Below are 25,768 nucleotides of genomic sequence, written 5' to 3' on the forward strand. Positions count from 1 at the left end.
TTGGAAGTTTGGCTAAAGGAGGCAAACAAGCTAGGGGATATGTATGTATTGTTTATTCGCCTTAAAGTAGCAGAATACATGTATACATGGGACCTAGAAAATAATTCTGACTCAGAGATAAGCAAGCTGAAGAAGACCCTTTATACACTTAGTGTAATCCCAACTCAGGATGTCTGTGTCAACCAAAATTATAGTCTCCATATGTTTTAACCATGATATGAGAAAGGAATTTCTAAATTGGATAGGTTGTAAATACAATAAGATAGGAAAAGTGTCAAAGTTTCAATTGAAAGTATAGACCCAGGATATCTGTGTTTCTTCTATCATTAACATGACATAATATAATATAACATAACATGTGTCTATAAGATGCCAAGATAAGGAAAGTCCCATTATTCAAGGTAGTATCTGTGTCAAGGTGCCTTGTCCTTGGCAGAAGAATACTCCTAGTCAGCTTCATTCTGCCTTGTAGTTGCTGACACAGGAGGGAGAATTTTGGATTCACTCAGAGAGGAAGCAAAACATGTTTGTTATGCCAGAGCATGCAAGGCATTATGGTAGATTAAGGTCAGAGTAGGCCAAAATGTCTGTCTCCTGATTGGCCAATCTAGGTTTTAGGCCTTTCTCAGGTGAGGGGGTTCATACTGTTGACTCGGATTTTGAAAGAAGTGATGAGTGTGGATCACATTTCACTTTGGGATCCCTTGAGAAACTGGCCTAGAAACAGGAATATCTGAGTTCAAATTGGGCTTCAGATACTTACTGGCTGTGTGATCCCAAGCAAGTCACTTTACTTCTGTCTGCTTCAGTTTTATCAACAGTTAAATGGGAATAATAATAGCACCTACCTTCCCAGGATTGTTGTGAAGATCAAATGAGATAATATTTGCTTAAAAAAAAAGCATCTAACACCCCCCCCAGCACATAGCAGGTGTTATATAAGTGCTTGTTCCTTCCTTCTCCCTTCCAGTGGTCAATTACAGTTTTGTCTACATTTCCTCCAAACTGAGATAATCTACAAGCATTTACAAGGCTCTGGAGATACGAAGACAAAAATGAAACAATTCCTTCCCTCAAGTATATGTTCTATTGGCAGAGACATGGGATAGGCACTAGATTTGAAGTCAGGATGTGGATTCATATATTGGAATCATTTAACCTCTCAGTTCTTCAATTTCCTCATCTGCAAAATAGGCAATCATGTTGGACTCTGATTTCCTTAGTAAGGTCCCTTCAAGCACTAAATTTGTGGTCCTGTGATCTTCTAAGAGTATAGGGACTGGCCCTGTGCTTTCATTAGTATGAAGAATTCACAGATAAGGAAGCTTCCTCTGCCAAAGCAGATTAGCCCATTCTCTGCAAATTATATACTGTAGTCTTAAGAAAATTCACTAGGGCAGAGAGGTTAAGTGATTTGCCAGGAGGTCACACAGACAGTATGGGTCAGATATCTGATCTGATTTGGAATCCAATTCTCTGTTCATTACAGCACACTGCCTCTCGCCCTATCACTATATACAAAATAAATAGAAGGTAACTTTTTTGGAGGATTTAGAAGGAGCACTTGTCATTCTTGGTGTCTCATCATCTTCCTCCCCTCCCCCCCAAAAAAAGGAAAACAAATGCATCATTTTTGAGTCACACAGTTACATGCCAACAGAAACCTAAAAGCCATTCTTTATGTTCATTGACAGGTTAACAGCTGTGTGTATATCTGGTATGCTGTGAGTGCTAGTAAATTAGCCTAAAGTATCTTTTTTCCTCCAACTTTGTGCATAGCAAAATGGCAAGTGTTGAGAAGTTTTCTTTTCATGTGCCAAGCTTAGAAGAACTTGTTGGGGGTAAGTACAAACAATTGTGGCAGCTTTGGGGTTTTAAAATTAATCTAGAACATGTAATTGTGAAAGTTGTTATTTACATGATTTTTTTCCTCTTCAATCATGGGTTCTTAAAGTATTAAAGTAAGTTATTATATGAATACATTTTTTCTCCCTTTGAATTAGAAATAACTCTTTTGTACTTCAAAGAATAATAAATTCAGCCTTAGCTTGGGATACAGAGCCAGAAATTTTGTCATAATCACAAAAAAAAATAATATAACAAAATCTCACCATTATAGAACATAAATTTAAACCAAAATACAAGTTTTATTGAGGGAAAGTAACTATGAAAATCACAGTTTCCAAATCTATCTGATCCCAAGTCAGAAATTAGTTTTACTTCCTGAGATGAAGTACTTCCCTTCCCTCTTATACACTTGCCACATTACATTTGATATGATTGTGTTTGTGGTCACAGCCACTTGAACACAGCCTCGTAAGCCCAATGAGGATTGGGAACCATATCTTATTCTTTTTATACCTTCCTCAGCTTTCACTCATGTTCTCCCTTGATGCCTCTTCATGGTGTGAAGGTGACCTTGGGCTCTCAAAAGTGAGTGGAGGCCTTGAGGAAAGACAGGTTCAGTGTAACTCTCATGGGAAGACCAGCTTGCTAATGTGTGGAGAGGCTGCTCACCAGGTTGAGCACCAAGTAATGAATATTTTTTACCACAACACCTCAGTGAAATCATCTAGTAAGGTATAAAAGGAATTTAAATCTGATTGGTGGCAGCAGTGCCCACTCTAATCAAATCACAGCCATTTTGAAATGTTGAAGTTTTGCAAGTCCTCCTCCCCCTCACCACCCCAGCACCCACCAGAGGGCTCTGTATAAAGTAGGCACTTAATAAATGTGTGTGGAATTCATTTCAAGGCCCAGGCAGTGGCAGCAACTTCATGTTTTATTAAATTTCTGCTAGTTAGAATAAGCTCTAAACATATAACAATCCTATTGAGTATCAGTTGATTGTTTTGTTTAACAGTCTTACCGAATTAATATTGTTGTTCCAACCTAGCTTGATGAAACAGGCTGTTCAGAAATATGCTCAGGTTTCTCTTGCTGCTTTATTTCTGTATTGATAGCTTTCTCAGACTTCCATGTGACCAGAAGTTTAAAAAAAAAAAACTATTAAGTATTTGCTATTGGAGTAGGTCCTTTTCAAATGTCTTTACTTGAAATGGCAGACAGCCAGGAAAATGCCCAGATTTCTTTCTTGTCATATTGCTGTGCCTTCAGTTTTCATATTTTTTCTGTCAGTTAACAATATTTATTAAATACCTACTATATTCTAGATACTGTGCTAAGCTCTGGGAACACAGAGAAAGACAAAAGATAGTTCTTAGCTTACAATCTTAAAAGGGGCTAAGGCTTTCTGTCACCCATACATTTCTCTAGTCAGTGATAGGTGTCTGTGCATCTGTTTTTCCTGGGTGGTCACAGTTTATTTCATAATACAGATATAAATATCCCTTAGTTTCTTCATGGCTTTTACAACATTTCCTTAATAGAAATTGGCATGCCTTTTTATAGAAAATCTTTCTTTTATTGATCAACTTGGAACATCTAGTATCTAGCACATAGTATCTAGTACATCTAGTATCTTACACATAGGGATGCTGAATTGTAGATTAATGCCAGAGATTGATATAATAAAAATCTTTCTCTAAAAGGATTGCTGATGTAGTAAGAAGAAAATATGTATACATTAATAACTGTGATACAAGAGAGTGAGACTAATACAAGGAAGTCCTGGCAAAGTATTTTGACAAATTTAAGGAGTGAATGACCATTCATTCCAAGGGTGGGGAGGGATTGGGGGAGGGAGACATTTCACCAGAAGGAAATGATTAGGAGGGAAATTATCCAAGTGTGCTAGATAATATGAGCAAAGTTACAATAAGAGGAATGAGCAGAATGAAATTGGGGAACCGAAGTGTTGTGAGTTAAGGCTGGAAAGATATATTAGAACTAGATTATGGATAGCTTTAAATCTGGGGTTCACACTTTATTTAGCTATTAACATGGTAGGCAGAGAGGACCCCCTGATGGTTTCTGTATTGAAAAGTAACAAGATTGATCAGTCATACATTAGAAAGATTACTTGAATAATGTTTGAAGGATAGATTGATGAAGAGGATACACTGGAGGCAGGAAGACCAATATGGAGGCTGTTGTATGAATCTAAGAAAGAAGAGATGAAACTATCTAAACAAGAGTAGTTTCAGTGGAAGTTGAGAGGAGAGACAGATGTGAGAGATATTGCAGAAGTGGAATCAACAGGACTTGGAAGATAAGTGAATATGAGGGATAAAGGAGGCAAAACAGCCAGAGATGACTGAAATTATAAGCCTCATTGAATGGGAAGATGGTGGTGCCACCAAGAGAAATGGAAAATAGGTGTTGGGGGAAAACAGGTTTTGGGAAAACAGATTATGAGTATGTTTTTAGATGTGTTGAGTTTGAGGTGCTAGTAGGCAGTTAGAAATACAGGACTGTTGCTCTTGGGAGGGATGGTAGGTAAGGATATAGATTTTGAAGTCAGTGTATAGCCACCACCATGAAGCCATGGTGATGGCTAAGGAAGAGAGTGTAGAAAGATAAGACAAGTATAACCTCCTACTCATTTTCGAGGTGTGGGTAGAGGATGTAGAGCTAGGAAAAATGAAAATTGGTCAGAAAAGTTGGTGAACTGTATGACTGCTGTGTCATAGAAGCCATGGAAGGAGATAATATCAAAAAAGAAAGGTAGACAACAGTGTTAAATGCTACAAGGAAGTCAAAGAGAAATGAGAATTTTGGATTTAGTGATAATTAGATTGTCAGTGACCTTGGAGAAAGCTGTTTTCATATAGTGGTGAAAATTATACCAAATTGCAAGAGATTGAAAAGTGAATGAGTAGTAAGGAAGTGGAAGCAAGAAATTTAGAAGTTTGGTGGTACATTTCTAGTGTGTTTTTTATTCTGTTAAAGACTGCATCTGACTGATATGATCTGATTTCTCAAAACTATCTATAGTTGACCCCCCAAAAAAAGTTTAGTAGCAAAGAGAAGGGAAAGATGAGACATGTGGAAGTGACATGATCTAGGGTAGTAGCCTGAAGAGAAGAAGAAAGTGAACATGAGAGAGAGGACAAATAATTGATGAAACGAGAAGCATCTAGAGAACCCTCAGTTGTGCAGGCAGAAAAGCTCACTTTGGCACAAGGGTGACATCTTTTTTTGAAAGGAGAGAAAAGAGAGATTGTTGAGATATTGAGAGGTTAAGATGTGGGAAGGAGGGAGTCAGGTAGGAGGCTATTGCAGGGTGGAAGAGGGTGTGGATTTAGAGCAGGCCTGCACAACACAGAGTCCTCAGACGGTATGTTATGTAGGCCTGTTTTACATCCTTTACGGTTTTGGTGTGCCGTGTACAGGCCTGATTTAGGAGCTTGAGGAAAAGAGGCCTCATGGTCCCCAGCAGCAGAAGTAGTCATGTACAGATGGCCAAGTCTAAGCCACAACCAGTCTCACAAGTGGCATCAAGAAACCGAAGCCCACAAATATGAGTCTCTGAAAGGTGTTGGCTCTAAATTTCTGAGGAGCTTAAGCTTTGCTAAGGAGAAAAGGCTAAAGAAGATGCAAGCCTACGACTCTATCAGTGCCTACAGAGAGGACATCAAGGTCTTCAGCACCAAGGTCCTCACGGTTAGGGGCCTCAGTCAACGAATCACCAAGTTTGTAAGCCCCAAGGCTACCATGAGATTCACTACACTTAAGGCCATCATTAGATGATAGACCCAAACTCACCAAACCTACAGACCCCATTGCTGCCAGTCCCACTGAATTCCCCTGAAGGTAGTTAAACCCAGGATTACTATTGTAAAGACCCCTGGGGGAAAAGCTAACAATCTCAAAACTTCAGGAGAGGACTTCTTTGAACTTCAAATCACAGTTTTTCCTAGGCAAGATATCATCACTTATCGTTTGGTACAAGTAAAGGAAATGGAGAGGCATCACTATTTTATAGCAACTGATGATAAGTAGATGATGGAACTGTATGGAAGTAATCTAGATAAAAATTTATCCTTTTCTTTTGAGGTATCTATGGTCAAGGAATTTTTCATTACCTTCATTAACATCTCCAACATTTAAACTCCTTTATAAAAAGATTTTTCCTGGTTCAGTGTTTAGACCAAAGGTGTCAAACATATGGGAGCCACCTGGGACCTGCAACACTCCTGAGTGCAGGCCAAACTAGATTAAAATATAATTGCAAAATAAATAAAAGTACAAAAAAATAGATAGTATTGCAATTTAAAAGTAAACCAATATGCTTACATTTCTGTTTGAGTGTGACACCACCAGTACAGACAATACCAAGAAAATTTGTGGTCTGAATTATTGCCATTGATCTGTAATCGTTCTAGATTAGCTGTTTTTATTTTTAGAATTTTATTCTGTACAAAATGAGATATGATTGTGCCTCTTTACTGCATAGTTCTGAGTATATTAATAATAAGGAAGTACTTTTTTTCCATTAAGTGGTGACAGATTACAAAAAATAAATTTCTTAACTTAGAAAGGACTTTTTATTAGAAAGGACTTTTTATTTTTTTCCTATAAGTTTAGTGGAAAACATAAAGTACAGAATGTTTAGGGAAGATTTGACATATGGTTGCCAGTTATTAACTTGTGTTAAATGAATAACTTTTTCCTCTCTACATATTAGTTCTACAGAATGGACTTAAAAATAATTTTGCTGAGGTCCAGGTCTCTGTAGTTGATTGCCCTGATCTGACTAAGGAACCATATACATTTCCTGTTAAAGGTAATTCTTTCTTTTCATTGATTCTCTGCTTTTTAATCACAGTTATATTATGTAACCAGCACATGTTTACTTAAATAGTTATCTTCACTTGGAACAACAAGTGATACTTTCCAATCATGAGAATATTTTTTTAATTTCATTTTTTAATATTATTTAATATTATGAACTTGACAAACATAAACATGAACATTTCTGCATACAAAGAAGAGACTATGAAACTGAATGTATTACATACAGCTTGGTTTTGTAAAGTATATTTTAAATTTAGCAAGCTCTGCTTGTCTGAGTTTTCTTCTGCTTTCTTCTGTGCATTTTTTTTAATGTATCACTGGCGTGTCTTCCTTTCTTTTTTTTGTCCTTCTGTCACTACTGCCATTTCCCCTCACAATTCTCTTCCACCCCCCAAAAAAAAACATTCTTCAGAACACAGTAGTCAGGCAAAATATTCACATATTGGTCATGTCTAAAAATGTGTGCCTAGATTTGTACCTAGGGTCTATTCCCTTTCCCCCAAGGGATAGGAAGAATGCTTCATTATAACTCCCCTGGAAATGTGATTGGTTGTTGGATTGATCAGTGCTAAATCTTTCAAAGTTGTTTTCCTTTGCAATATTTTAGTCATCATATAAATTGTTCTCTTTTTTCTGCCCACTCTCTATTGAACTGGGTCCCTTCCATCTTTTCTTATGGCATAATAATATTCCATTCTATTTCTATTCTATAATTTTTTCGTCCAGTCTGCAGATGACAGATACCCACTTTGTTTCCAATTCTTTCCTATAAAAAAGTGCTACTATAAATATTTTTGTACATATCGATCTTTCCCTCTCTCTTTTTGATCTCTATGGAACATATAGTAGTGGCAGCAACATTAAGTCAAAGTGTATACTAGTAGATGGCGGAATGAAAGCAGTGACTTGCTGGAGCTGTCCCCCAAACCCCTACAAATACCTATAAAAAATGGCTCTAAACAAATTCTAAAGCAGCAGAACCCACAAAAAGACAGAGTGAAACAAATTTCCAGCCCAAGACAACCTGGACAGTTGATCAGAAAGGTACATCGCACTGGATGGGGAGAGGAGTGCAGTTCGATGTGGGTGCACAAGCCACAGTGAACCTGGAGCAGGCCTCAGAGGACTGAATCGCAGTGTGGTGATTTCCAGACTTCTTAATCCACGAATACCAAAGACAATTTAGAAGGTCAGTGGGAAAAGTCTGTGACTGCGGTGAGAGAAGAAGCTAGGTTTCAGCCACAAATCCTGAGTGTGGGCCATGGCTGCCTCCTGAGCTTCCGGCCCAAAGACTGAGGGGGAATCGAGTGGCTGATCAGAGGGGCATTACAGGGATCTCTTTGCCAGTGCTGAGGCAGGAATCTCTAGCTTTGCCTGTGCCTGGATCTGGGTCACAGTTCTGGGTGGTGGTCCTGGGGCGAGGAGGAGTGCTGGCATGGTGGAGCTTGTTGTGGCGGTGGAGAGGAAACACCTCGCACCTTATCATACCACCTTGGAAGAACTGAAAATTTACAGGTCCCTAGAAGTATCTCTGAAAACAGCTTACAAACCCCTGAAACTTCGAACAGTACATTCTCCACATTGGAAGCAGACTCTTACCTTAACAAAGAGTTTAAAACTCAAGTAATTGGCCGGGATCATGAGTTAGCAGCACAAAAAGAGTCAGACTATATTATCTTACTTTGGTGACAAAGAATATCAAAACATACAACCAGAAGAAGACCACAAAGTCAAAGCTCCTACATCCAAAGCCTCCAAGAAAAATATGAATTAGTCCCAGGGCTTGGAAGAGCTCAAAAGGGATTTTGAGAAGCAAGTAAGAGAAGTACAGGAAAAACTGGGAAGAGAAATGAGAGTAATGCAAGAAAAACATGAAAAACAAGTCAACAGCTTGCTAAAGAAGACCCAAAAAAATACTGAAGAAAATAACACCTTAAAAAATAGCCTCACCCAAATGGCAAAAGAGGTCCAAAAAGCCAATTAGAAGAAGAATGCCCTAAAAAGTAAAATTGGCCAAATGGAAAAGGAAGTCCAAAAGATTACTAAAGAAAATACTTCCTTAAAAATTAGAATAGAGCAATTGGAAGCTAGTGACTTTATGAGAAATCAAGACACTGTAAAACAAATCCAAAAGAATGAAAAATTAGAAAATAATATGAAATATCTCATTGGAAAAACAACTGACCTGAAAAATAGATCCAGGAGAGAGAATTTTAAAATTATTGGACTATCTGAAAGCCATGATCAAAAAAAGAGCCTAGACATCATCTTTCAAGAAATTATCAAGGAAAACTGCCCTGATATTTTAGAATCAGAGGGCACAATAGAAATTGAAAGAATCCATCGATCTCCTCCTGAAAGAAATTCCCAAAGGAAAACTCCTAGGAATATTGTAGCCAAATTCCAGAGTTCCCAGGTCAAGGAGAAAATATTACAAGCAGCCAGAAAGAAACAATTCAAGTATTGTGGAAACACGATCAGGATAACACAAGATTTAGCAGCTACTACATTAAGGGACCACAGTGCATGGGATATAATATTCTGGAGGGCAAAGGAGATAGGATTACAACCAAGAATTACCTACCCAGCAAAACTGAGTATAATCCTTCAGGAGAAAAAAAAGGTCATTCAGGGAAATAGAGGATTTTCAAGCATTCTTGATGAAAAGACCAGAGCTGAATAGAAAATTTGACTTTCAAATACAAGACTCAAGTGGAACATGAAGAGGTAAACAAGAAAGAGAAATCATAAGACACTTATTAACATTTAACTGCTTACATTCCTACATGGAAAGATGATATTTGTAACTCATGAGACCTTTGTCAGTATTGTGGTAGTTGGAGGGAAAAAAATTATATGTATGTATATATAGACAGATAGATAAATAGATAAATAGAGGGCACAGGGTGAGTTGAAGATGAAGGGGTCATATATATGGAGAATAAAATTAAGGGAAGAGAGAGGATTATACTAGGAGAAGGAGAAAGGGAGAGGTAGAATAGGGTAAATTATCTCACAAAAAAAAAACAGGTAAGAAAAGGCTCTTACAGTGGAGGGGAAACAGGGGAAAAGTAAGAGGGAATGAGTGAATCTTATTCTCATAGGATTTGACTTAAGGAGGGAATAACATACACACTCAGTTGGGTATGGAAATCTGTCTTACCCTACAGGAAAATAGGGGGGGATGGGGACGAGAGTAGGGGGATGATAGAGAGGAGGGCAGATTGGGAAAGGGACAGGGTCAAAAGAAAGAATAAAATAAGTGGGGGGGCAGGATAGGATTAAGGGAAATAGAGTTAGTTTTTCATAGCATGTCTACTATGGAAGTGTTTTGCATAACTGTACATGTATAACCTATATTTAGTTGCTTGCCTTATCAATGAGGGTAGGTGGGGAGGGAGGAAGGAAGGGAGAAGATTTGGAACCCAAAGTTTTAAAAACACATGTTTAAAAAAATGTTTTCACATGCAACTGGGAAATAAGAAATACAGGAAATGGGGTACAGAAATCTATCCTGCCCTACAGGAAAATAGAAGGGGAAGGGTATAAGAGAAGGGGGGGGAGAGATAGAAGGGAAGGCAGACTAGGGGAAGGGATATTCAGAATGCATGCCATCGTGGGGTGGGAAGAGGGGCGAGATGGGGTGAAAATTTGGAAATCTTATGGAAGTAAATGTTGAAAACTAAAAATAAATAAATTTATTAATGAAAAAAAAGTGTATACTAGTTTAGTGACTTTTTTGGGTATAGTTCCAAATGGCTTTCCAGAATAGTTGGATCAGTTTACAATTTCACTTGGATTATTGTTTCTGTATTTCACATCCTCTCCAATGATTGTTATTTCTGTTTTTGTTATCTTTTGCTAATCTGACATCTATGAAGTGGAACCTTAGTTGTCTTAATTTGCATTTGTCTTATGATTAGTGATCTGGAAGATTTTTATTTCCTTATGGTTGTTGATAGCTTTCATTTATTCTTTTGAGAACTGTTTTTTCATATTCTTTAACCATTTATCTTTTGGGAAATAATGTTCCTCCCTCCCCCCCATTCTTGTGGCTTTCTTCTGAACAGTCTCCAACTTATGAATGTCCTTTTTGAAATGTGAAACCCAGGACTGAACATAGTGCTCCAGACATGACCCATCGAGGGCAGAGTCCAGGGGAGTATCCCCTCCCTTCTTGGAAGCCTTTCTTCATGCAACCTCAAGATCATAGAAGCTGTTTTGAGCATCGGATCACAGTGTTGATTCATATTGGGTCAGTTCTTTTTCAGATAAACTGGAGAAGGGAAAGGAGGGGGAATGAACATTTATACAGTGCTTACTGTGTGCCATTCTCTGTGCTAAGCACACTACAAGTATCTTATTCACTCAAACTACTCACTAATCATGCTCTTAAAAGTGACTGTTTGAACTTGTGGCAATGAAAAGTTTTAGAGACTTGTTGGCTAGTAAATAATTAACAAAAGGATGGTCATTTGTCTTTCTTTGGTGAACCAAAAACCCCTCGTAGAGGCCTCTTGATGCTTATATACCCTTGGAAGAGTGGGTGTTCTCGACAGGCAAGAATCAACTCTGATTGGTTAACAATTAAGGAGAGAATAAATATTATAATGAGGGGCTAGGTATATGACTCTGATCATTCCTCTGTAGTCAGACTACTCCCATCTATACAAAAAGATCCATCTTCTACTCAGTCAGTGCAGGTTAAGAATTCCACCTAGACTACATTCTCTTTGTAAGGTCTTCTATTTGGGTGTAGTCCTCAGCATGTGTCCTGAAGATCTGGGCAATCTCATCTGTCCTTCCATCCAGAATTGAATAGAAAGAAAAGTATGGATTAGATTGCATATGGGAAAGGATCATACATTTAGAATAAGAAAGGACCTCAGCAGCCATCTCATCTCCTCATTTTACATAAAGAAACTGCAGCACAGAGAGGTTAAGTGATTTTCCCTGGGTCACACAGCTATTAAGTGTCTGAGGCAAGATTTCAAACCTGGCCTTACTGATTCCCAGGTCCTGTGCCCTGAAAATCATTTTTAATACCAGCAGTCTTCTAGTGGTGTTATATGTAACCACAAATAGTTAAACACCATAATCTACATAAAAATTTTACATGGCCCAAAAGACAATGAAAGTATGCTGTGACACAAAGAATACGGTACCTGGAGTAAGACTACCTACATTCAGTTACTTACTGCTGTTTACTACTTGTGTGACCTTGGCTAAACCATTTAACTTGTCTATTAATTCAGCAAACATTTATTAAGTGCTACTATAGGTCAGGCATGGAGCTAAGCATGGGAATACAAGTAGAAGCAGAGAGACAGACAGAAGGAGGCATCGGCGCTTCTTGAGCTGGGGTACAACGTGGTCAGACTTGGGCTTTAGGAAAATCAATTGGGAAACTGTGGGAAGGACTGATTGTGGGAGGAAGAGACTGGTACAGGGAAACAGTTAGGATTTCATTATTATTAGGACTATTATTGAAATAAATGGTCCAGATAAGAGGGGATGAAGGCCTGGATTTGGGTTGTGGCTGTGCGAGTAGAGAAAAGCTGAATGCAGAATATGCTGTAGAAAAAGGATAGGCAAAACAAACTGACCTTGCTGTTACATGACTTTTTAAAAAAATCTTATTTTGATATCTTTTTTTTACAATGCCTAGATATCTCTATCTCCTCTCCTTAATCTCACTCCCAGAAACACATTTCTTACTACAGAGAATTTCTTTAAAAAAAAAAAAAAAGAAGAGAAACCAAATCCAGTAAAACCCATCAATACATTGCAAGAATCTGATATTTTGTTCAGTGTCTCACACCCATGGAGCACAGTCTTTAAGAAGGAGCCTTGGGCAGTGTGTTGCTCATGTTTTTTCTCTGGATCTAAGAATTTCACTTATTTTGTGGTTGTTTTTCTTCCTATTTACATTGTTGTACTCATTGTATATGTATTGTATATGTTTTCTTGGTTCTGCGTACCTCACTTTGCATTAGTTCAGGTAATTCTTTCCCTTCTCATGTAGTTATCATGTTTGTCATTTCTTACATCATACTGGTATCCCATTACATTCATTGTATCAGATGTTTCATCTCCCACCTCTGTACCTTTGTACTGTCTGTTCTTTCTGCCTGGAATGTTTTCCCTCCTTGCTACCACTTCTTGCAATTCTGCTCTCCTTTAAAGGGTCAGCTCAAGTGTTGCCATTTGGTAGGTACTCCAGTAGGCAATGCTCTCCTCACTTCCTGACATTTTCTACACATTTTGTTTATACTTATCTCCAAATGTATTATTCCTCCAAGGAGAATGGACGTTTCTTGAGAAGAGGGACTATTTTGTATCTGTGTTTTTTTCCCACATCACCTAGCATAGGATCTAGCATGTGGTAGGCATTTGATGGGCACCTAGGTGGCGCAATAGAGTGCAGGGCCTAAAGTCAAGAAGATTCCTGTTGCTGAGTCTAAATCTGGGCTCAGACACTTACTAGCTGTGTGATGCTGGGCAAGTCACTTAACCCTGTTTGTCTCAGTTTCATCATCTGTAAAATAAGCTGGAGAAGGAAATGTAAAAACACTCCAGTATCTTTGCCAAGAAAACCCCAGATGGGGTCACAAAGAATTAGACATGACTGAAATGACCAAACAACAAGACATTTGATAAATAATACTTATTGAATTGAATTGCCTAGGAGAGGTAACTTGATTTTCTTTATCTGTATGAAACTTGCAGTATTGTCTTTTTCCAAGGGGCTGATTTTCTACCTCTTTTTTTTTTTTTTGGTTTGATATTTAAAGGGATATCTTCATTCTTCCAATAGCTACCAAGCAGCTAACTTCAGTATTGCTTAAAATGTAAATACAATTACATTTATCTGAGCAGCTGAGGTTGTCCCTAATAACCTGAAACTAACAAACAATACTGGGCAGTATGTTAGTAAAAATGAGCACAGATTTAAAGAAGGAAGGGATCTTCAAAGTCCTCTAGTTCAGGGGTGGGGAACCTGTGGCCTTGTGGCCACATGTGGCCCTCTAGGTCCTCAAGTGCAGCACTTTGACTAAATCCAAACTTCACAAGCCACATGTGGACCTAGACCCTCGAGGCTTCAGGTTCCCCACCCCTGAATGAATCCCGTAAATTTTACAGTTGAGGAAATTGAGTCCAGAAGTTAAGTGATTTGCCTAAGGTCACACAAGTGGCAGAACCAGAATTTGAACCTTGACCCTATTGACTCCAAATGCAGCACTCCTGGAACTAATTTCTAAAATAATTGTATCCTTATCAGAACAAAACATTTGTAAACAAAAATGTTCAGCAAAAAACTTAAAAGATTTTCAACAGAGATATAAAGTGATTTCATCATGGATTCATTCATTCTCAGTTTAGACTTTTGATTTTTCTCTGTTCCAGTAGCCATATTCATTCATCCAGGTTGGGTGAAAGAAGAGTTGCTGGGTATGGGGAGTAAGAATAATACATTTCATTGACGTTGCTATTGCCCCTTTTATGCCATTTTTGAAATCCTTTGCAAAGACTTAGATGAAACTGTCTTAACAAAATAAATTATTTATTGTCATTTTGCACTTTGGTATAAATGGAAAGAAAGACATAATAAGTTTGGTCTGGTTTGAAAAAAAAATTGACCTATATGTTTACAGGAATCTGTGGGAAACCTAGAATTGCAGAAGTAGGTGGGGTTCCTTACCTCATGCCTCTTGTGAACAAAAAAAAGGTGAGTATTTTGCTTTTAACCACACATATATTGTACAAGTCAAGATCGCTAAGCACAGGGATGAGGAGGTGTCATGGAATGGGGGATTAAGATTTTAATTGGGAACTCCAAGAAAGGTGTAATTAACATTGTTGTTTGTGTGTTGTTTTCCTAGGTTTATGATATGAATATTGTTGCAAAGGAAATTGAGCTGCCCGGGGCTTTCATTCTTGGAGCAGGAGCAGCCCCGTTTCAGACTCTTGGAATCAATGCTGAGGTCCTTTTCCATATTGACTTGTCTGTTAATGCAGTAGTATATTTTGGGTTGCCTTTTCCCTATTTCCACTGCCTCATAGGAGAATGCACCAGAATGACTAGCTTCAGGCTGTTTGATATTCCATGACTATGTTGTATACTATAATTTGGGGTGTCTCTGGCCTTCAGTTTCATAAGCCCACAGGGTGTAAGTTCAGTTATAAATGGTCCAAGCTCTTATTTTGGCTGTACCTAAGGTTCTGTTTAGTACATTCATGTTGTAAGAAATCACTCTTAAAAAACTTAAGTTGATTCTTGGCTCATAAATGGAAATAATTCTTTCTTCTTTTTTTCTTTTGGCTCCCAAAGCATCTTTCAATTAGGAAATGTTATAGGGCACAAATGGTTTAAGCTATTTCAAAAGGGGTAGTGACATTTATTTAACTACTGAGAAGTATGTCCATTGTGGTTTAGTGGAGAAACACCTAGACTTTTAAATCTGTTTATTTTTTAGGCAATTGGGGTTAAGTGACTTGCCCAGGGTCACACAGCTAGTAAGTGGCAAGTGTTTTATCTGAGGCTGGATTTGAACTCAGGTCCTCCTGACTCCAGGGCTGGTGCTCTGTCCATAGACTTTTAAATCTGAAAGCATGAATTCTAGTCCCAACTATGCCATTTACTTACAGTGTAGGAATTACTTTACCTCAATTTCCTCATCTGTGAAATAGGGATAATCTTTTTGCAACCTATTCCCAAAGGAGTATTGAAAAAAATAAAATTAGATGATATATGTGAAGTGCTTGGTTACCATAAAGCATTACAGAAATATTAATGGCAATTGTTTTATTGTCATTGATAATTCATATATTTTTGCTATGACATTATTGTTATCACAATGTTAATGTGTATTTCACAATACTTCTTGACTTTCTTGTAATCAGAGGGTAGATTCTCTCTAATACATACTTTCTCCTAACCCATTTTAGATATGGGTGTTAATGATTTATTTTCTCTTCTAAGTCTAAGTGTAGAATTTTGTCCTCATGCTTAAGAAATGCAAAATGTCCTAAATAGATTTCTAAAAGAAGGAGCTACAAATCTAATAAGACAAAGGAGTACTTACCCTAAAGATCCTAGGGTCATTGATCTAGAACTGGATAAGATTTTTTTATTAGCATTTGTTTATCATGCTACTTTTCATGGCTTATTAAAAATGAAAATTTTCAAGGAATTATATTAGCCAGAGTTTTTCTGCCTTTTGGGCAGAAAATTGAATTCAAAATGAATTATTTAAGCCTGATATAAATCAACATTTTTATTATGTTACTGAAGATAATTTGTGTTAAGTCTTTATAGCTATAATGTGCTATGTAAATGTAAGCTGCTGTTACTGATATTGTTATTATTTATGTCAGTACATTTCCAATATAATGGCATCAACAGTGTCTTGGAACTAAAAGCATTTTCCTTGAATAGAAATACCAGAATTGAATAATGATTTTTTTGTGCTTTTCTTCCCAGTTTATGCCAATTATTCAGACTAAAAGTGATCACAAGGCTGCTGTGAATGGAAGCTATTTTGCCCAGATTAACCCTGTAGATGGAGGGTGCCTGCTAGAGAAATATAGTAAGAAGTACAATGACTTTGGATTCGCATTACTGGCCAATCTGTTTGCCAGCGAAGGCCAGCCTGGCAAGGTGAACACTCAGAAAAAGACAGCATTTTCATTGTTAATAAAAAGCCCCAAACTTAACTTTTTTTTGCTCTAAACTTTTAAATTAGTATTTGAAGTTGCCTAAGAAACAGAAAATAATTATAAAATAAAATACATAATATCCTAGAGCCGTAAAATACTACTACATTCAGAGAGGAAATCTTTGGCTTTAAGGGTAAGGATTATTATACTTGCTACACACTACCGTTTTTCCTTTGAAACCAAAGGCCAACAGGGCATTTTTTTTTGAGAAGTGTAATTGGTTCGATAGAGTCAACCAAGCTGCTAAGGAATATGTTACTCAACTATTATTTTTGCAGCTCCATAGTCATTCATTCATCTGCCACTTATGACTCATATACTAGAATTGATAGAGAAGTAGCAAAGGGCATTGTCCCAGAGAAGGTGGGAAAATTGAAGCAACTCTCATCTTCAATTCCCATCAGTCTCCATAAAGTAAGTTTCAAGATTGCTGGGAGTTGAATAGAACACCAAATAGTTTAAAAAGTGGGGGGCCTGAGATAGAGCTAGGTCGTGACTCATTTATCCTGCTTTGGCTTAGTCAAGTGCAGAGTATTTGTTTACTCCCAGATTCATTAGACAGTTTTGGGGTAACCATCCATTCATGGCTGAATCCTTATCTGAAGCAAATCCAATAGCAAAAGCATTTTAACAATATAGATAACAAAGAGGGGAATCAGTAAAACATTCTCTGCACACACACACACACACACACACACACACACACACACGCACACACGCACTCATCTCCAACACCACCCCATTTAATCACCCTGACTCCCCATTATGGGGGAGGACAGTCCTTTGTCCACTCCTAGTCTCAGGGGTGGATGCTCAAAAGTACATTGCCTTCTGCTTCTTAAAGTCTTTCCTCAGGGTGTGAAAGGGCAGGCTAAAGCATAACTGAACGCTTCCACCTGGGCTCTGTCGTCATCAGCATGGTCCAGACGGAGCATGGGTTCAGGATCACAGGTCCACAGATCAGAGCTGGAAGGTACCTCCGAGGCCATGCAGTCTACATCTCTTTTTAGAGATAAAGATACTGAGGCTATCGAGCTACTTAACTTCTGTCAACCTCAGTTTCTTCATCTGTAGAAGGAGGCATCATAACTACTGTCCTCTGTGGCTCTCTCTTCTCTTTTCACTCCCACTGAAGCTCTGCCTCGCTATTCTCATGTTTGTGCAGCCATTGCTGGCCACTTTTCTCTACTTCCATCTTTCATTGTACTCCCCCACCAATCAGAGTCCTTTGTAAATGGCAGCACTGAGCTGTTATCTCATGTACAGATCAGGTATTGTGGGAGGCATGATCCAGATGGGACAGGCTTTTATTATCATTTAAAAGAAAGTCAAATGGATGAACACATGACTATATTTAAATTGCATGATATTTCATTTCTGTAATATTCATGCTAATAATCATGTCATTTATGACCCTGTCACAGTTCTAGTCATTTATTTTTATAGCTGTATACATGTAAGATTATATTATAGTATAAATACACTCTGAAAATAATTGAGTAATGTGTTTTCCTTAGCACCAAGTCTCCTTCTAAAGATATACTGCTCCAACTACATATACCTGAGACCAAATATAGATTGCTATATTAAACTTAACATGATTTTTCATTTTTTATCTTGTTTATGAACTTATAGCTTCTGACAATGACTGGGGGTATGTGTATTCATGTACTATAGGTTATTGAAGTAAAAGCCAAAAGAAGAACTGGAAAGCAGAATTTTGTGACTTGTATGAGAGAAACTCTTGAAAAACATTATGGAGATAAACCCATAGGGATGGGAGGCACATTTGTTGTTCAGAAAGGAAAAATAAAGGTTCATATCATGGTAAGCTTTTCCTTTCTTTCTTACTTTTTTTTTTTTGGTTAAATTTAAAGCACTTTTCAGGTTCTCTAATGTGTACTTTATAAATCCTGAATACCAAGACTCCTCCAACCACTTCTTTATTATCTAAAATTTATTAGTGATAATGATAAATTGTGCCATTGTGAGTTAATAGTTAACAGATTTTATCTCAAATTCCTGCTACAGTATGAACATCTTAAAGACTTGTATCACATAAAGGTCATATTTGAAAATGCAGAGCAATGGGGGAAGCTAGGTGGCACAGGGGATAGAGCACCAGCCCTGAAGTCAGGAGGACCTGAGTTCAAATCCAGCTCAGACCAAACACTTGACACTTAACTAGTTGTGTGACCTTGGGCAAGTCACTTAACCCCAATTGCCTAAAAAAAAAAAAAGAAAGAAAGAAAATGCAGAGCAACCATACCTGACTTTGAAAAACATATCTATCTTTCTTATTTAGTCTAAATCTGAAAAATTGAAATGTATTTTTCTTCTCTTTGGGCAGTATAATAAAGTTAATTTACTCATGCGTTGCTAGTTATATGCCTTGTGCCAGGCTCTCATTAAATGTGGGTTCGTTTTTTTAAAAAATTACCTGATTATTATTCTTATTATCACTAAAAGAAAAGTATAAGGATTTATAGCACAAAATTATATTACCATTTGAGTTCAGGAGGTACAAAGAGTTGCTTTTCTGATATTCATACATCAGTAGAGATAAAAAGTCAGGTAGTAGCAGTGACTTGGAATAAAGTGTTGTTTTTGGATTGAGGAAAACCTTATTTTAAGTCCTCCCTCAGACATTTACATAATTGCGTGACCCTGAACAAGTCACTTAAATTCTTTCAGCCTTACTGTACTTATCAATAGAATGGGATTAATAATAGGCTCTACCTCATGTGGTTGTTGTGAGGACAAAACAAGATAGCATATAGAAAGATGTTTGCAAACCCTAAAGCATTATATAATTGCTAGCTATTATGAATATTACTAATTGGGCTTTTTCATCTCAAAAGTGCTATTAACTAGGCAGTTTAAACATTATTATTCCCATTTTATTGATGAGAAAGCTAGAAAACAGATCAAGCCATTTCACCATAGTCATATTTAGAACCATTAGAATGACTTTGAGTCTGTGCAAAGCTGAGACCAAATACTGGTTCTCTGATATGGTAGATTTACATATGTTGTGTCTCTTCACATTAGAGCATAAGCATATTGAAGGCATGGGGCTGTTTTTACTTTTTCTTTGTATTGTACTTAGCACAATGCCTGGCCCAAAGTCATCATTTAAAAATGCTTTTTGATTGGTTGAAAGAAGTCAACTAAAGTAAGGCTGAGTTTAGACGGTAGGAAGAAACAATAGAGGATTAACTGTAATAATACTTATATTTATTCAGAATGTGCCTCCAAAACCATGAGAAAGACCTGGTGTTTTCTTCATCTGGTAAGATTATAGCATAACAGCTAAAACAGACCATTTAGTCCATATTCCTTATTTCATAGATAAGGAAAATAAAACTCAGGGTGATTAAGTGACTTGTTCAACTTTACACAAGTAGGATCTGAAGTGGAATTTGAGCCTAGTTTCTTCTGGCTACAGGACCAGTGCTTGTTCCGCTGTGTTATAGTTTGTTCTCCCTTCTCATTTCCACTTTCTGGCTTCTCTGGTTTCCTTCAAGTCCCACCTAAAACCCCACCTTCTACAGTAAGCCTTTGCTAATTCCCCGTAACTCCAGTGCCTTATTGTTATTGATTATCTCCAATTTATTCTGTATATACCTTGAACATAGTTGTTTGCAGCTTTTCCTTCCCATTAAACTGTGAGCTGCTTAAGGGCAGGAACTGTCTTTTGCAACTAGGTGGTACAGTGGATAGAGCATTTCTGTGTATCCCTAGCACTTAGCACAGTTCCTGGCACAGAGTAGATGCTTAATAAATGCTTATTGACTGACTGGCTGGCCTAAATCCCTCGCAGTTATAAAATATTAAAGAGAAGAAACATGACTTTGATAAAAATTTTAGAGTCAACTTTAAGAAACCACCAATAACATTTAGCATGTTTATATTCTTAATTTTTGTTGTAGCCCCCAGAATTTTCATCTTGCCCACTGACCTCTGATGAGGATGTGAATAATTGGTTACATTTTTTTGAAATGGAGGCTCCCTTGGTTTGTCAGCCTGTTTTCGTTTCTCGAGATCCAGTAAGTTTATCTCTCTCTCTTCTTTTAAAATAAGATTTAACCAGAATCATGACAAGTGATTTGTTTCATGGGTTTCTATGGCCAAATGAATTTTATTACCCCTGGTGACCAGCCTTCTTGTGAGGACTTCCTTTGTACTTGAGCTTTTCTTCAGAAAGCAGACATAATTTGTCACTTTAAAAGGATGGGGAGATTGAGGAATGCATTAGGGAACAGGAAAGGAGCCAGGAGAGAAAGAGAAAATACGGGATGCTTCACAAATTTGCTGAAAACACAGAGCCCCAAAATGCTAATTTTGACTTAACTTTGCATTTTGTATACTAAATATATACTCCTTCCAGAGTATATTTTATATACAAAATATATATATTTTGCTGGCATAATATTCAAGAACACTAGGTCACTGCCATCCCATGATAAGATATTAAAATATAACTTTTTGGAATTAACTAATTAAACGAAGAAAATTTGAAGAGGTCCTCAGTCCTTTGTGGCCCCTTCCTCTCTACAGTGGCAATGACAAAATAGTTGAAAAAAGGATGGAGGATGCTAAGAGTTGGACATATTTTAGACTATAAACATGAATTTAATTGGTGGTATTCTAAATGTAAGAACCTTGTCCAAAGACCAGTGTTTATACTACTAGACATACTGAATTCTATTAACAGTAACATTCTTACTATAAATGAAAGCAGAAGACAAAAGAAGGTTGCAGCTAAATGTAATAATGACTCACAGATTCTCTTTGTAAAAGCAAATGAAGGAATTGGGAGTTGGTTTTACTCTAAAGATAAGAAATAGCTTTTCACAGAACACTTGATCATCTTATGCTATAATGTCCATAGCGAGCATTTGTAAAGAGTGAAGATAATTACACCTTATGTGCTATCTATTGCAGAGTAGGAGGAGGAAAACCTATGAAGAGTTTGATAAGACCTTACAAATTAAGTAACATATATTCAAAAAATGGCCATAATAGGGAACACTGAGAAATGTGTTGGAATATTTGACTAAGAAGTTAACGCCAAAGACTTGTATATTTTATGAAAGCCTCATATTTATACATCAAGAAGAGAGCTAGAAAACACAAGACATGACAAGCATCAAAAAATACTACCAAAAAAATAAAATTTATCACATTGTGGGAGGCAGAGAACAACCTATTACTAATGTTGGACTCATTTCCAAATCAGCTTTCTTATGTACAGTCAGAATATTGAATTAGTAGATCAAAGACCAAAATAGATGCCAAGTTGGAATAAAAATCAGAAAATATGAATGAAATTAAACCAACTCCAAGTTCACTTATTTAAAACTAGTTATTGATGCCAAAAGTGGGAAATGGGTAAACAAGCAATCAAACATAGATACAGACTATCAACATTTCCTAAGGAAATTAAGCCAAGTGTAAAATAATTGCCACAATGAAGAGAACAAGTCTACAAAACATCTTGTCTAGTAAACAGCTGATCTCTTTGCCAAGCAATGAGACATTACAGCCAAGGGCTATACTGGTTTAGAATGTAAAATCATTCATGAAATCCTTCAGAAGAAGATAGTAGAAGAGTGTGAGTAGTATTGTTTCATAAAATAGTGAGAACCAATGGAAGGGAAAACATGCTTACAGAGACCCAATTAAGCTATCAGTGCCCAGGTATATAGGGATGAAACTGGAAAGAATACACCAGGCAGATAAAAAAACGGGAAAATTGTCAGGATTACTGTAGCAATTACATTATTGATAGTGGAACCCCTGAATCTAGACTCTTAAATGTTTCAGTTCCCATTATACTTCATGATGAAGTAGAAATGGCACCAAAGGAGAAAAAAGAAGATGGAGAGAGCTTTCTAGACTAAACCAAATATATGGAGAGCAGTTCTGTGCTGCAGAGCATTGAAGGTTTCTCAGGGTGCCTGAAAGAAGAAAGATTCCAAACCCTTAGAAAAAATTATGGATATTATTGCTACCAAAACCTATCTTTAAAAACTGACATATGCCTTCTTTTCTAGTCTCTACAAAATCTTTATATCAGTGCACAAATGTACTGAGGGCCTCCTTACTGAAATAAGGTGTTAATAAGAAAGGAATAAGCTGGCTTTAGCAAGTGATATTTTGAATACTATTTTTTTTTTGACTAGGTAATGAGGTTAAGTGACTTGCCCAGGGTCACACAGCTAGTGAGTTAACAAGTGATATTTTAAAGTACAAAGTATCTTTATAGTCATGTAATTGACTGAAATGTACAGAGCATAGAAGATCCTATTATACTTACAGTTGGCTACTTTTTAAAAAATAATAACTAGCATTTAATAGAGTTTTAAGGTTTGCAAAGCATTTTACATACTCACTTGATCATTGGTGGTTTAAGGCAGGAGTGGGGAACCTGCAGCCTCGAGGCCACATGTGGCCTTGTAGGTCCTTGGGTGAGGTCTTTTGACCGAGTCCAAGCTTTACAGAACAAATCCTTTTATTAAGGGAATTTGTTCTGTGAAATTTGGATTCAGTCAAAGGGCCCCACTTCAGGACCTAGAGGGCCACATGTGGCTCGAGGCTGCAGGTTCCCCACCCTTGGTTTAAGGCATTGAATTCAGTAAAGCAAAGTGCTTTAAAAGCTCTCCTCCAACAAGGTTTTTCCCGTGTGTGTCAAAAGCATACAAAATTCTTTGGAAAATATAATAAGAGATAACTTTGTTCAACCCTCTGATTTATTCATATGAAGTAAGACATAGAACAGGGTGACATCCTTACTCGAAGTATTTGCCACTATTATTGAGGATGTCCAATTCAAGAATCCATTTCCTGTAGATAGTGAGGGTCCTCCAGATGCTCCTGTTTGCAGATAACATCCTACTGAGTGCATTAAGTCCAAACCATTGTGGAGCCCCTCTGCATTATCATTCAAAAGACCTCAACCATACCATCCATACCGAAAGTCTAAGTGGATGAAGTTAGTCTGCCTCTTGTCTAGAGACATTTCCATCACTTATCTTGGACAGATCCTTCAGATGAGTAATAAACTAGCCCCAAAATTGAATATTAGGAGAATGGGCTGGATTTTATTTGGGATATTGCAGTACTTTTAATCCATCTTTTAAAAAATCAATATTCATTCATTGATGCTATTTGAATGTGAAGCATAATCACAGTTTCCAAATAATTAAAGGTACAAATTACCCAGAGGGCAATGGAGACACATGTAGTGGCTATTACTAGGCTGCACCATATTACCAGCAAAGAATTATGCAAGAGAATCAGCATTAGAGATAATATTAGGGAGCTGTGAAAGGGAATGACTAGAAAAGGAATCTAGCAGGCCAAGTTGAGATGAGACCATTTTATAACTAATGGATAGCCTACATGTTCCATTTGTACCCGTACAATGTTGAGAGATCTAGAGGAAGTCTCCTAACACACTGGGTGGACCTTCTGTGAAGGATTTATTGGAAGACATGGACAAGAATTGTATTGGATGAAAAAGTCTGGATAGGCTGTGATTGGTACCACTGGAACGATTATTTACTTTGATGACATCACAGATCCATTGACGTATAAAAGTAAATGTCAAGGATTTGTGTCGAGGACATTCCAGTTTTTAACTTGGATATGTATTTTTATGAAATGAATTAGCTTTGAAGAAATGATTAAAGACTTTTAGAAGAAGTATTAAGTCTCAGAAAAATTAAAATAGGCTATGGGGCTGCTCTTCTATGCCATATCACTAGCGATGGGAAGTTCATAGCATTTGGTAAAATGCTTAGCAATAACCACTCTAAAATGAGTTGGTTCGTAGTTTCTATTCTGTTTTCAAGAACATAATTCACTCCCTCCAGAAAAGTTTTACAGTGTTTTCCAGAGAAAAATTTGCCCTGCATATCTGATACCTGCACTGATTCTCATATAGAGCTGAATTAGAAAACAAGTTTTCTCTTGTTAAAGAACTAAGGTGGTCTTATATTTGAAGGTTCCTTAAAATGTACAAAAATTAGCATTGTGATCTTTTGTCTTTAAATTCTATACAAAAGTTTGTTATAATTAACATTTTAATATGTGATTTGTTTTTCTAGGGGTTTGATTTGCGATTAGAGCATACTCATTGTTTTAGTCATCATGGAGAAGGCGGACACTATCACTATGACACCACTCCAGATACAGTAGAGTATCTTGGGTATTTCCTACCTGCAGAGGTTCTCTATCGGATTGATAAACCAAAGGAAACTCACACATTTGGGCGAGATTAATTAAATCAGGAAATATTTTGCCAGGGGAGGGGAGTAAATTATGCTTTAAATTTACAAATCTTTAATCAAGTTTATAGATAGGTGTTGCTCTGCAATGCAATCCAACAAAAACTGATCCAGAAGCAACTCCTTTCTCCTGTGCAGTGAAAGGATATGTTGATCTCTTTTACTTTTACCATTTGACCTCCATTAAGTACTCTTCTGAGTAAAATTAAAGGGAGTAAAGATTTGTTGTTGGGAAATTCAGTTAATTTTCATTGCTGCTACTATAATTAATACAGTCATAACTACATGCTTAGAATTTGTCTACATCAGGAATCTTAGGACTTTCTGTTGTCTATGAATGAATTGAATATTGTGTATCTCAAAAATGTTTTCACATCTGTTACGTCATGTAATTGTTTATTAAATTAAATGTCTTTAAGTATTAGAAACCAAGGCCCTCCAGCACTTAGTACAGTGCCTTGAATATAGTGGGTGCATAGGAAATGTTTGTTGAATTGCATTGAGGATTCAGTTGTTTTTTGTTTTGTTTTGGTTTTTTTTTTTTTAAGAAATAGAATATAAAGGCACACTATATATAATATGTTTTTACTTCCAGGAGAGGCTCAAGCAGTCTCTCAAACTATTTTTTATTCAAAGTTCATAACCAGCAGCTCCTATGTTTACTGTGAATATAGGTGTATTTGTTTTCGTTTTGAAAGCAATTTGCACTCTGTGAGCATGTTTGGGTCCCTTCCTCCCCCCCTCCCCCCCAAGAAAACACAAACAAAACATTGAAATGTTAACAACTTATTTTACAGATGTAAATATTGCCAAACTAAATTGCTGGGCTTCACAGATAATTTTAATTTAATTCAACAAGCATTTTTTTTTTTAATTTGGCCAGGCAATGGGGTCAAGTGACTTGCCTAGGGTCACACAGCTAGTAAGTGTTATGGGTCTGAGGCTGAGATTTGAACTCAGGTCCTCCTGAATCCAGGGCTACTGCCCTACCCACTTCCCCACCTAGCTGCCCCTCAATAAATATTTCTTAAGCATTCTCCTTCATGTCAGGCTCT

General features: G+C 37.1%; 1 protein-coding gene across 3 annotated transcripts in view; it reads left to right on the forward strand.

Annotated features, from left to right (window-relative positions):
* The window catches only part of CUNH11orf54 (chromosome unknown C11orf54 homolog), a 28,331-nt gene extending 3,113 nt beyond the window's left edge, over positions 1 to 25,218 (forward strand). For 2 of the 3 annotated variants that reach the window (XM_027849375.1, XM_027849376.1), the window contains exons 2-9: positions 1,780 to 1,841; positions 6,590 to 6,688; positions 14,355 to 14,428; positions 14,583 to 14,684; positions 16,184 to 16,360; positions 18,097 to 18,246; positions 20,352 to 20,468; positions 24,534 to 25,218. In XM_027849375.1, the coding sequence (XP_027705176.1) occupies positions 1,784 to 1,841; positions 6,590 to 6,688; positions 14,355 to 14,428; positions 14,583 to 14,684; positions 16,184 to 16,360; positions 18,097 to 18,246; positions 20,352 to 20,468; positions 24,534 to 24,707 (951 nt within the window). In that variant the 5' untranslated portion in view covers positions 1,780 to 1,783 and the 3' untranslated portion in view covers positions 24,708 to 25,218. Of the gene's footprint in view, positions 1 to 1,694; positions 1,842 to 6,589; positions 6,689 to 14,354; positions 14,429 to 14,582; positions 14,685 to 16,183; positions 16,361 to 18,096; positions 18,247 to 20,351; positions 20,469 to 24,533 lie in introns of all 3 variants that reach the window. The other variant, XM_027849374.1, reaches the window with a different exon arrangement.
* The last annotated feature ends 550 nt before the right edge of the window (positions 25,219 to 25,768 follow it).

Source organism: Vombatus ursinus, unplaced genomic scaffold (genome assembly GCF_900497805.2).
Source record: "Vombatus ursinus unplaced genomic scaffold, bare-nosed wombat genome assembly UNPS02007344.1, whole genome shotgun sequence".
In the NCBI taxonomy this organism is placed as follows: Eukaryota; Metazoa; Chordata; class Mammalia; order Diprotodontia; family Vombatidae; genus Vombatus; species Vombatus ursinus.